The sequence below is a fragment of the Lytechinus variegatus genome, chromosome 3, assembly GCF_018143015.1.
Source record: "Lytechinus variegatus isolate NC3 chromosome 3, Lvar_3.0, whole genome shotgun sequence".
In the NCBI taxonomy this organism is placed as follows: domain Eukaryota; kingdom Metazoa; phylum Echinodermata; class Echinoidea; order Temnopleuroida; family Toxopneustidae; genus Lytechinus; species Lytechinus variegatus.
In genome coordinates, this window is record NC_054742.1 from 57,624,375 (window position 1) to 57,637,161 (window position 12,787).

At 35.8% G+C, this 12,787-nt stretch overlaps 1 protein-coding gene across 1 annotated transcript in view; it reads left to right on the forward strand.

Moving 5' to 3' along the window:
* LOC121411462 (centrosomal protein POC5-like) overlaps positions 1–4,439 on the forward strand; it is a 62,031-nt gene extending 57,592 nt beyond the window's left edge. The window contains 1 exon segment of the mRNA XM_041604215.1: positions 4,054–4,439. Coding sequence (XP_041460149.1) covers positions 4,054–4,215 — 162 coding nt within the window. The 3' untranslated portion in view covers positions 4,216–4,439.
* Positions 4,440–12,787: the final 8,348 nt, after the last annotated feature.

The following is a 12,787-nucleotide window of genomic DNA, read 5'->3' on the forward strand; positions in this document are numbered from 1 at the left end:
AAAAGAATTAACCAATATGAAAGAGTAAGATTTACTTTTCCAAATGGTACAAAAATAATCAATTTTACTCCAGGAGAAAGTGGTTAAATTCTTTGAGAAAGAAAGTCTCACAATTCACGAGATTTTGCAGGGACATGAATTCAGCCACGAGAGGACTTGGATAAATCTTGCCCATTTGCTCATTAACACAGGGGCTTGCCGACTGACTGAGGCGTTCCACTTGTTCTTTCTTTTCTTCTTTTTCTTAGTTTCCTTATTTCTTTATTCCCTTCCTTCTTTCTTTCCTTAAAGGACAAGTCCACCCCAACAAAAACTTGATTTGAATAAAAAGGAAAAAATTCAACAAGCATAACATTGAAAATTTCATCAAAATCGGATGTAAAATAAGAAAGTTATGGCATTTTAAAGTTTCTCTTCCTCTCACAAAACAGTTATATGCACATCTCGGTCGGTATGCAAATGAGGACTGATGACATCACTCACTCACTATTTCTTTTGTATTTTATTATATGAAATATTGTTATTTTCTCGTCATTGTCATGTGAAATGAAGTTTCATTCCTCCCTGAACAAATGGAATTCCATTATTTTAACATTTTGTGCATTAGGCAAGGAGGTCCTAATCGTCAAATTCGTAAAAATTGAAATATCGTCTAATTCAAACAATAAAAAAACAAAAGAAATAGTGAGTGAGTTATTATTATTATTTGTTTGGCGTCACCTGTGCCTGGGAGGCGAAAAGCGAACTGAATCACTGTGACCCGCAGGTCTCTCCTCCCGATATAACTGATTGGGGGAATGCAGGTGGACCACTACACCGGGGTTTCCCCCTACTCTTATACGAATAGTGCAATGGGTTCTTAACGTGCAAAGGTGGTGACTCTCCTCTACACAGGGCCTCCATTTAACATCCTATCCGAGGGACGGAGTGTTTTCCATTGTAACATAGCCTGCATCTATGAAACATGGGAGAGACGTTTACACACAACGCACTGGCTTCAGTCATCCGCCCGGGGTGGACTCGAACCCACGATCTTTGGTTCGACGGGCAGACGCGTTACCGACATCATCGACACTCTCATTTGGATGTAACTGGCTCGTTCATATAACTATTTTGATAAGAATAGGCAAAACTTTGAAATGTCATAACTTTCTTATTTCACATCCGATTTTGATGAAATTTTCAGCATTGTGCTTGTCTGATTTTTCTTTATTGATTCAAATCAACATTTTTCTGAGGTGGACTTGACCTGTAAAATTGTCTTTGCTCCCTTCTCCCTTTTCTTTTTGTTCACTCTTTCTTTCCTTCCTTCTTTCCTTCTTCCATTCATTTCTATCTTTTCCTTATTTTTTCTTTCCTTCATTGTTATTCCCTTCCTGTTTTTATTTTCCTAATTTCTCTGATTTGTCTCGCCCACCAGAGGTGAAGGCGAGACTGAGGGATCCAAATGTCGTCTGTCCGTTGTCTGTCGTCCGTCCGTCACAAACCTAATGACACCTAACTCGGCAACCGCAAGTCACTTTTCAACCAAACTTGGATGGTAGATAGACTTGGGGAACCTGCATGTTATTGCTGTAGTCGGAGGTCACATGGTAAGGTCAAAGGTCATTTTCAGGTCAATGTTAAAGTTTACATGCAAGATTCTCATATGACACCGAACTCGGCAACCGCAAGTCACTTTTCAACCAAACTTGGATGGTAGATGGACTTGGGGACCTGCATGTTATGCTGCAGTTGGAGGTCACATGGTAAGGTCAAAGGTCATTTTCAGGTCAACGTTAAAGTTTACATGCAAAACTCTCTTATGACACCTAACTCCGCAACCGTAAGTCACTTTTCAACTAAACTTGGATGGTAGATGGACTTGGGGGACCTGCATATTATGCTGCAGTCGGAGGTCACATGGTAAGGTCAAAGGTCATTTTCAGGTCAATGTTAAAGTTTACATGCAAGACTCTCTTATGACACCTAACTCCGCAACCGTAAGTCACTTTTCAACAAAACTTGGATGGTGGAGGGACTTGGGGGGACCTGCGTGTTAGGCCGCAGTCGGAGGTCACATGGTGAGGTCAAAGGTCATTTTCAAGTAAAAGTTAAAGTTTACATGCAAGACTCTCTTATGACACCTAACTCCAGAACCGTAAGTCACTTTTCAACCAAACTTGGATGGTAGATGGACTTGAGGGACCTGCATGTTATGCTGCAGTCAGAGGTCACATGGTAAGTTCAAAGGTCATTTTCAGGTCAACGTTAAAGTTTACATTCAAGGCTCTTATGACAAGTGCTATTCCATCCTAGTCATTTCACAATTAAGTTTTGATACACTTCTGTTGCGTGCCCTCGCAAATCACGATAATTCTGGTTATTTTCATAAGTAAGCGAGACACAAAATCGCTTTTGCCTTGTTTTTCTTTGTTTCTTTCCATTCCTGCTTTTTTTCTATCCTTCCTGAATTCACTTTTTCCTTCCATCTATCTTTATTTTCTATCTTTCCTATTCTGCTAATTTCTCAGCAATTACACAATTTCTTCCAGAATCCTTTGGCACATATTTTTTATTTAAACAGACACTTTGGTAGTCATTGCATTGAATTCTGTACAAACTCATTTTGAAATCATTGCAACAGGCATTTGTCGTTAAAGCAGCCATAACTTTCTTATTGCTTGTCCGATTTCTTTCAAACTTTCACCATTTTGTTTTATTTATTTTTCTCCTTTTCAATACATCAATTTATTACCAAGGCTGGATTCCTCTTTATTAGAATAAATTGTAGGTTTTCTTGGCACACATAAATGTAAATGGTCTAAAGTTTAAGATGTTTGTCTCTGTCGACATCTGGATTAATTATATCCCTTGCCAATAGGGCGTATGATATATTAGCATTGATTGTATGTTTTCTTGACGTACATGATGCGTCACAAATTTTAAAGCGTTTGTCTTTTCGAACATCTTTGAATTAGTCATGTTAGATGAAGATTGAAGATAAAATAAAAGTTTGATTAATTATTTTTAAAATATTCAAATTGAAGTTTGATATCTTGTTCCAAATGGAAAATTTGGAGGCAAAAAGGGGCATCTCACTAAGCAACTAGCTAATTCTTAAAGGCAAGTCCACCCCAACGAAAAGTTTATTTTACTAAAAAGAGAAACATCCAACAAGCATACCACTGAAAGTTTCATCAGAATCAGATGTAAAATAAGAAAGTCATGACAATTTAAAGTTTTGCTTAATTTCACAAAACAGTTCTATGCACATCCTGGTCGGTATGCAAATGAGGAGACTGATGATGTTATCCACTCACTATTTGTTTTGTATTTTACTATATGAAATATGAAATTTTCTAATTCTCTCCTCTTCGTCAAGTGAAACAACAATTAATTCCTCCTGAACATGTGGAATAACCGTTGTTTTATACTCTACATGGTTTTTGTCAAATTGATCCCTTTTGTCAAATCTGTAAAATCTGTAAAAAATGAAATGTTGTATAATTCAACAATAAAAATAAAAGAAGTCGTGGGTAAGGGACATCATTGTCTGTCTCATTTGCATTTCACTGAGTTGTGCATATCACTGTTCTTTGAAAAATAGGCGAAACTTTAAACTGTCATAACTTTCTTATTTTACATCTTATTTTTTGATGAAATTTTTACTGTTATGCTAGTTTGATTTGATTCTCAATTTATTCAAATCAACTTTTTTCTGGGGTGGACTGCAAAGCTTGGATTTGCTATCTTTTTATACAGGGAACATTTGGTCTCTATTATTGGCGAATTATAGAGGACTTCTGTTTCATCCGTGTGCAACTGTTTGCAGATAAAATCAAATAGCAGAGAATTTTTTGAACATGTTCAAAAATTTCTTTGCAACAAGAAAAATTGTTTGCATCAATGGAAACTGAACAAACTTTCTTGCAAGATTTTGCAAACCTTTGCAGCATTTCAAGAACCCTGGCGAAATCTCAGATATGCTACGTTCACAAGCGAAATACCCTCCTAATGGAAAGTATATTCTGCTTTTGAATGATATATATTTGTGGTTCTTTCTTTCTCCAGCAAACCCTTGGTCACGCCACTGCTTCCCGATATCCAATGTCGACAACCCAGAGCTTGCCGAGCCATCTCAAAGGTGCTGCGTCCAAGAGTGGAAGTAGTATGCCATCTAGAAAGCAACCAACAGCAGTGACAGGGGCACCGACCGTTAAAGTAGTTCACTAATCCGTTTCGGACATGCCAAATCCCACGTCTTGGCCATGAGAGTCATGCTTATCCAGACTATTGCTCGATCCTCCCCCGAATTTCTTTCACTTGCCTGTATCTCAGCCTATCCTCATTATAGGCACTGCCTGGGGAACGTTTCATGAGAGGACTTGTCGGACGTTTTATCCGACAAGTCCCATTTTATCTGACAGTTACCATAGCAACAGTGCCTTTCAGCCAATCAACATGCAGGGAAAGATGTCAGATCTGACAACTTGTTGGATGAAAATGTTGATGAAACACTCCCCTGGTTATCTCATGCCAAGTCACAATTCCTTGCCTACGAAAAAATCACATCCCTCGCTTTCCTTTTACCTTGGCATTTCTGCTATCTGGATCTATATACCAGGTATTTAGATCTGGGCTACCAGCTGTTAAAGTGGTCCACTTATTCTTATGGAACTACTAGGTTTTGGACACCAACTCTTTAAGTGGTCCACTAATCCTTCTAGAACTACTAGATCTGGGCTATCGGGTGTTCAGGTACTCCACTGTTAACTTCTTGTGGAACTGGTAAATCTGGGTGCCTACTGTTAAAGTAGACTGCTATGAACTCTTTCTTCAAAAATTTTATCATACACTCACAGTTGTTTACATGTATTAAATCGCTTCATTGAAAGAATGATATTAACTAGCTGTATTTGCATGCGAGTAATGTTTGTAAAATCCAAATGGCATCTGACTGTCCATCGTCCATCTGTCACAAATGTCTTTTGACTCATACCTAGGTAACTGGTTGTCTGATTACAGCCAAACTTAGGTGGTAGATGCATTTGGGGGTACCATCATGTCGTTGTGTGGTCAAGGGTCATTCGTATTGTTTTTTAGTACCTGCAGGTTTTTTTTTTCATACGTTCAAGTTTACTTGCAAGACACATAACTTGGACAATTAACTAACTTTGCGACATTACGTCAAACCCTCGTTGGGGAGACGACCGCAGTTCGGGCCCTGAACTGTGGTTTTATACCACATTAACAAAAACCTTGTTGATCCAAGATATTTCATTTCAAAGCTATTTTAACCCTGCATGACTAAATTCAATCCCTCTTATGTAATATTTCACCTCCACAGGCAAGCCTGAGCATTAAGCCAGGGTTAGACGATAATCAGCAGCTGTGATTTTACGTAGGAGCAGCTCTGCTTGTAGTAGGCCATACGGAATGAAATTATTGTATTTAATATTTAATCGAGTTTTCAAAGCTATACTGAAATCCAATTTTGATTTGTTTTCAATTTTGAACAAAGAAAATCGGTCACGAAATAAGAATAAAAGGGATTGCATGTGCTGGAGAGCGAGTTTGCTGGAATAGTCACGCTGCGTATGCAATTGCGCTTTAGTTCTTTTTAGACCCATCAAGATCAAGAAACACATGTTTAGATACTTGAATAACTGGCCGGGGATGATTGAGGTTTTCCATTGTTCGTAACAGGGATTTGCCTTCTCCAACAATGGAAATGCCTCATGTCGAGAAATAGACCAACTTTTTGCAGACCAAGTAAGATATTCATGTAAGTTCAATGTTATTTACTTCAAACAGAGGGGAAACTAATTTGTATTCTCTTGTTCTCAGAGATGCCAAGTTCAAAGACCAGCTATGCATGAGATTTTCTGTGAATCTGAGTGAGATCACAGAGATTGTGTACAATGTATATGGGGATAGGCTGTGATAGGTGCGTGAGACAGAGATTTGAGGAGATGAACAAGAGTCCAAAATGCTTGAGTCTCACACATAATGCGTGAGACTTGGTAGCTCTGTGTTTTACCAGCAGTTGGTCTATATACTTCCCATATAGACTAATACGGTAATACCAAATGGGCTAGACCTGTTTGGTCTAATTGTTGTTTGATCTACACTCCACATATGGTACAATACCCCTCATTGACACTCTGCCGTGTGTCTCAAAAAAAACTATACACTTTTGAAATGGCTATCCCCAAAAATATGTCACTTTAGAGGAAAACACCAATATAGATATGGAAAGATACTAAAAACTTTCAAATAACACCAAAAAGTTACCCACTTAAGTCCAATCTCACCCCTATTCTCCTGACTCTAATGAACACACTGCCGCGATCCACATGTTAAAGTTAAATTGCTGCACTAAATATTACAACTGACGTTCACTCTTGCATGAAATTTCAATTTGATAATTCAAGAAATTTGCTCTAGCAAATCGATCATGATTGATCATTAATTTATCACAACACCCTCAACTTTGCAAGTTCCAAGGGACTCGCCTCTCAAAAACTGAAAGAAATTGGAAGGCTGATTCCTGCCTACCCTAATTTTCACACCCTTTGTTCAAGTGGGTAGTGCTCACTCAAGCATGAATAGTTCTCCAACATTTTGGTGGCATCTGAAATTTGACTTCATTGGCTTTCCACATATATTAGAATTTTCCCCAAAAGTGACATATTTTTTGTTTGGCAGCCATTTTAAAAGTGTATATTTTTTTGAGATGCACTGTAGTAAGAAATATCATTGTGGAAATTTCTGATATCTTGATTGGCCGCCCAATCAATATACAAAAATCTGTATATTTTTTTGTCTTGTTAACATAAACATGTTCTCACATCTGAAATAGGCTGAAAGTTTCAGGATAATACTCTTTTCAGTGGTTTTCTAATATCCTCTGACTAAATCTGTAAATTAATTACTGTTTTAAATACAATAAAGCATTACTGAGAGAGGGCGCTAGATTTTAAATTAAAGCTTAACGGCCGGATAGATGTCCTGTTTAATTCATAATAAGAAAAAATGCATTCAATGACGCTTTTGTAATGTTATAATATTCAATGATAATCAAGTAAAATTCACATTACTGACCTTTCAATAAAGCTTCAGACTGGCTTTAAGCTCACTATTGGCAGAGACAATTTTTATGACCTTTATGTGCTCAAAAAAAAGTCTCCTTTGTTTTGACATATTGGGAAGTCATCCTTCGTATTTACCATAGTAATTGGTTTGAACCATTTATGGCTACATTTTAATAAGCAAAGAATCCCTACAAGTTCTTATTTGTTAAAATTAGTTTTTTTTAATAATTTTCATGAAGATATATTTTTGTTGTGGCAATGAGAAAATCCTGAATTTTGACCAAAAATAGTTGACAGCCTTGTTGATATCTATTTTTTATCATGTTTATGCAGTTATTTTGATTGGAAGCTAGATTGATAGGGAGGTGGGGATACCAATTTCTTTTTGCATTATCTTTTACTTTTGCTAGAATTGGGAACCGTGAAATGGGGGGGGGAGTTAGTGTTAAAGCATTATTTTATCAGTAAATGTAGACAAATATCTGAAAATGAGCATTATTTTTGTGTGTGTAAAGCCCTCACCCCCTCTGTTAGAATCAGTCGCGGCCTCTAGCCATGTTCACTACACCACCCTGCATGTAGATTTATGTAGGACACAAAACACGTATGAAAATTAAATATATCACTTTTGTAACCAAAAACGGATGTATTTCTAAGTTCAATTTATTTATTTTCTCACCAATATAAAAACAATATACAATATGTACAAGAATAAAAATTACTTGTAAAAGAGAAAAAAGGAAAACTACTGAAAAGTTCATAAGAACTTGTGAGTTGTAGCTCCCAGTAAAACAAGGTAAAATATGTATGAAAATCAAATGACATAAAAATTAAATGATACATATAGTTGTAATTTATATTTAATTTGTAACTTGGGATAATTTGTTTATATTCACAAGAACACTCGAAAACTGTAATTTTTATTATTTTTTTGTGTAGGTCCTCTTGATGGTAAGTAAAATTGCAAGAAAACTGTCATTTAACAATCTCTATTTTTAATTTAAAAAAAATGAATTCAATATACTTCAGAGCCAAGTTATATGCTAAATAGTTGTACTGAAAACTGACGGTGTAAAAAATATGTATATTTGTCCCAAGAACAAGAGAAAATAAGCCAAACATTGCCAACCTTATTTCCCCCACACGGAGTCTTAACAGAGAAAAAGGTTATATCATAAATTTGTTCATTGAATGAGTGCCTCTAGCTGTTGATTGGCTGAAATATTGAAGGTTTCGAATTACACTGACTCCATTTTATACATGTATGATGTATATGGGTATATGGTAGGAAAGGCTTAGGACTAAATACATGTATAACATTTGCCAGTGCTGTTGACATGGTCAAAATCAATAAAATATTATGTAGACATTAAGATGGTATTGAAATTAGAAAGCCCCTTTGTCTGTTTTTATAAAACGAGAATGAAACCCATATGGAATGAGTTAGCTTGTGTGAAAGGAGAAAAATGAAAGAATAAGATCAACGGAAGTTTGGGTAAAATTGGACAAACAGGAAATTTGTGAGCATTTGAAATGTCAAGAACACTTATACTACTGAGATCCTCCAATTGGCAATGCGAACAAGGTCTGTGATCTCGTAGATGTACAACTCTCTTGTTTGGAAACTTAAAACAAACCCCAAAACTCATCCATGAGTTGTGAAACCTGGTAAGTTGTATGCGTGTGACATCCCAGATGTTGGTCGCATTGCCAATGGAAGGATCTACATAACATTACTGATCTCAATATACAAATGCGTATAACATTCTTATTATTCATTCTATTTGTCATTCTTTTTTGCTGATCTATCATCGATCGGTATCTTCGATTTTTCTCTTTTTTATTCATGAATTCATCTGATTTCAAGTGTTTATTCAGCCTTTAAAACCTGGTGGGTCTTTCATAAAGCTGTTTGTGAGGTTATGAATGACTTTACGAATGAATGCATGGCATATGTTCTTAGATTGGAGTCAGCTTCATAGGGATATATAAGCACAAGAAACGGTCACAAATCCTCTGTAAAGTCATGCATAACTTCTGAACAGCTTTAGGAACAGTCCCTGGAGGTATGAAAGTTGCACAATTGTCTGTTGTTGTTTTTTAATCATGTATTTGTTAAGAATATAACACCATAATCAACACAAAATTACAAGTAAATCAAGAGAATTATGACCATACATTGTAATAAGCATATTTCTTCTTCTGATAAAGTACAGTCCACCGACTGGTGTATTGTCGTACTATATTTGGCAGGTCTGGTGTGGAGTATGTAAAGTGCCATTTTAAAATATTCTTAAAAAATACTAAGTGCAGCTAAAAAAAACGTAGCCTACATAAAGACCGTACATAAAAACAGTAGGGAAAGGCGGGGTAAGTTGAGCATAGGGGCAAGTTGAGCCACCACCCCCAGGCCAATAATGAATGAGTCAGACATTGTGGTGGTGTCATGTAATTGATGACCCAACAACCCTTTACCCAACCATATTGTTTTCGACTTTGAAACAAAAGGTACTTTTTTAGACGGAAAAATACACATTTCTGCCAAAAAAGTAAAAAAGGGTATGAAATAAAGGAGCGCTTTTTACCCACACACGTCTTTAAATATAGTAAAGAAATAAGAACAATATTGTTAGTCCTGGGGCCCGTTGCAGAAAGAGTTGCAATCAATCGCAACTCTGAAAATCACGCGCATTTTGATTTTTGACCAATCAACAACGCGCATTCGGGACTTGCGCATGATTTTTAGAGTTGCGATTGATTGCAACTCTTTCTGCAACGGACCCCAGGTATGGATCTTCATTCTTGTCATAGTCTTTTAAATGATGGATGCATAAGAAATGTGTGGATTTAAAAATATCGCATTAAGTGCGAACTGGGGTACTTTGAGCCAGCCAACATGGGGCAAGTTGAGCCATGGTAATTCCTATGGTAATAAGAATGAAAAGTTAAAAAAAAACTTGAGAAGCCATTGATATTCAGGCAGAAAGGTGTAAGTTCACATGACATTTTTTTTACTCTTAGAGGATGTTAGTATTTATAGAGAATTACCAAGTGAAAAGACTTGAAATAAAAAGTTGACATGCTGCTTTTTCCTGCATACATTTGGTACATAGTTTTTGTGGCTCAACTTACCCTAGAAGGTGGCACAAGTTACCCCACATATGGGGCAAGTTGAGCCATTTGACATCGTTTTTTTCAAAGGTCACAATTAATTTCAGTGTGGGGGTAGAAAGTTGTTTATAGGTGAAAAATATTTCCCAAGGATCAAATTTAAAGGCAAGGTACATGTACTTATTTCTAAAATATTATTAGTCATATCAGTTCTAACATGCAAAATGCAAAAAGTCATCAACAACAAATTTAGGGGGGGGACCGTCCCCCCCTCCTCAAATTTAGGGGGGGCACGTCCCCCCTGTCCCCCCCCCCCCCCCGCTTCCGCCGCCTATGAGTGAATGTCCCTGAACAAAAAACATTCTTTCAAAATCCAAGAAGAGTTTCTTTTCCTTTTGATGAAGTTGCACAATTGTTGATGACCATGTCAATTTTTTTTTCTATAATAATAATAATATATGTGATTTGTAATGTGCCAAATCTACTCGGCAGAGTGCCCAAGGCACAGTGAAAGAAAGAAAAGAGAAAAGTACATGAATTCTATCTGTTTATCATTCTCTCCATTTTGAATATCAGAGATTATGTGTATGCCACTTCATGGTATATAAATCAGTAGGATGTGGTGGTTGTTTGTGATGTACATAACAGAAATATTTTTGTATAGGTGCTATTTTTCTTGTCATTCCAAATTATTTGTGTGTGGATCAAGCTCAGAAGTATTAGGAGGGGCTTGGAGAAATTAATTTTGTTTATATATTTTAGAATTGTACTGTATGTTTTTATTTTCAAGTTTTGTTTTTTCGCATATTATTCAATTTTCTATATTTTCAGCATTATTTGTATTATTTATCTTATTATTTGTTTATTTCTTTTGTACATTTTATTTACTCATTTTAAAAATTTATTATTCATTTATTTATTGGTGGGGGGAAACTGCTGTTAATCTCTGCCGATGTTAATTTGTATAAACTTGTATAATTTGTATAATATTAAAGTTGTATATTATAAGTAAATTGATTTTATATTGTGTTTCATGGTCTTAATTTGTTTTTCCATATGTTCTGTTGGATAACTAAACAAAATGATGTCAGCCTCTTCATCCTCGGTAACTGCTGTGATCCATTTTGACGTGCGAGTTCCTTACATCATTACCTACAAACTTGCAAATAACATGAGAAAAGCATTTCCATATGAAACAATTTTATTTGAGTTTTTAAATATATTCTGAAAATCTCAACTTTGTAACCTACTTAAATTTTCATGGAAATTGAGAAAGTTTTTTTTTTAATTTAATTTTTGTTGTTGTCTTTCTTGCTTATTTTTTTTCAATGAGAATTGTTTCTCAGTGAAAATAATTTCAGACTCTTCAAAAGGAGTTAAACAGTAAGGGGAGATCTAGGAGAGTTGATAACAAGTCAAGGTGGAAAACAGGAAGTGAGATGCATACCGGTACCTTGTATTATCACCCTGTTATATATCAGTTTTCGCTAGTGTTTTTAATTCCGGCCTATGATGTAAAATAAAGTGGAAAAGATACAAGATGAATGAGAATTGAAATTTAAGGAGTGTATAAAAGGGAAAGGATCATGGAAATGAACAAGAGTACTTAAAATGGCCCATCTTTAGGTCAGTATAAGCCTATTATCAAAATTTCAGCTCGCGTTTCGCGATGTATTGATATATTGTCCTATAGTACCTAGCCTTGTAAAAGTCATGTTAACAAGTACTTAAAGGAGAATGAAACCTTTAGAATAAGTTGGCGTGTGTCGAAACAGAAAAATCAAAGAATAAGAACAAAGAAAGTTTGAGAAAAATCGGACAAATAACAAGAAAGTTATGAGCATTTGAATATTGCAATCACTAATGCTATGGAGATCCTCCCATTGGCAATACGACAAGGATGTGTGATGTCACATGTGAACAACTTTCCCTTTGATGGACTATAAAATACCCTCAAAATGTCTCTTTCTGCTTTATCTTGTGGTGATACAAACTCTTTATCCATGATGTATTCTTTAAAAATCTGTATTACATGCCCTCCTATAGAAAGAACACATGATCTACTGATAGATGTGATAAAAGAGGCAATTTAAGTGAAATATGTACTAAAGTAATGGGGGGAGTTGTTCATCAGTGACATCACACATCTTTGTCTAATTGCCAATTTGAGGATCTCCATAGAATTAGTAATCGCAACATTCAAATGCTCATAACTTTCTCATTATTTGTCCGATTTTCTCTAACTTTCGTTGATCTGTTTCTTTGATTTTTCTGTTTTGAAACAAGCTATCTTGTTCCAAAGGTTTCATTCTCCTTTAAAACTTGAGGACTACCCTACCCTCAACTGCCATAAAGGGGCAGCTAGAGGGCTTAAGGGCTATGGACTCCAAAAGTTTAGGAGTTATGGAACCAAAGAAAAAAATATGAAAAATAAAAAGGAAAGGAGAAGGGGTTAAATATATTATTTTTTTCAGTTATCAAAGTAATATATCACAAAACACAAAATTACATTTTTGTATCAAAAAGGTATAAAATAAGAATTTCGCGCACTCGCTCAGCCTTTTTTTTCTTCCAAAAAACAAATCTTGACCCATACGCCA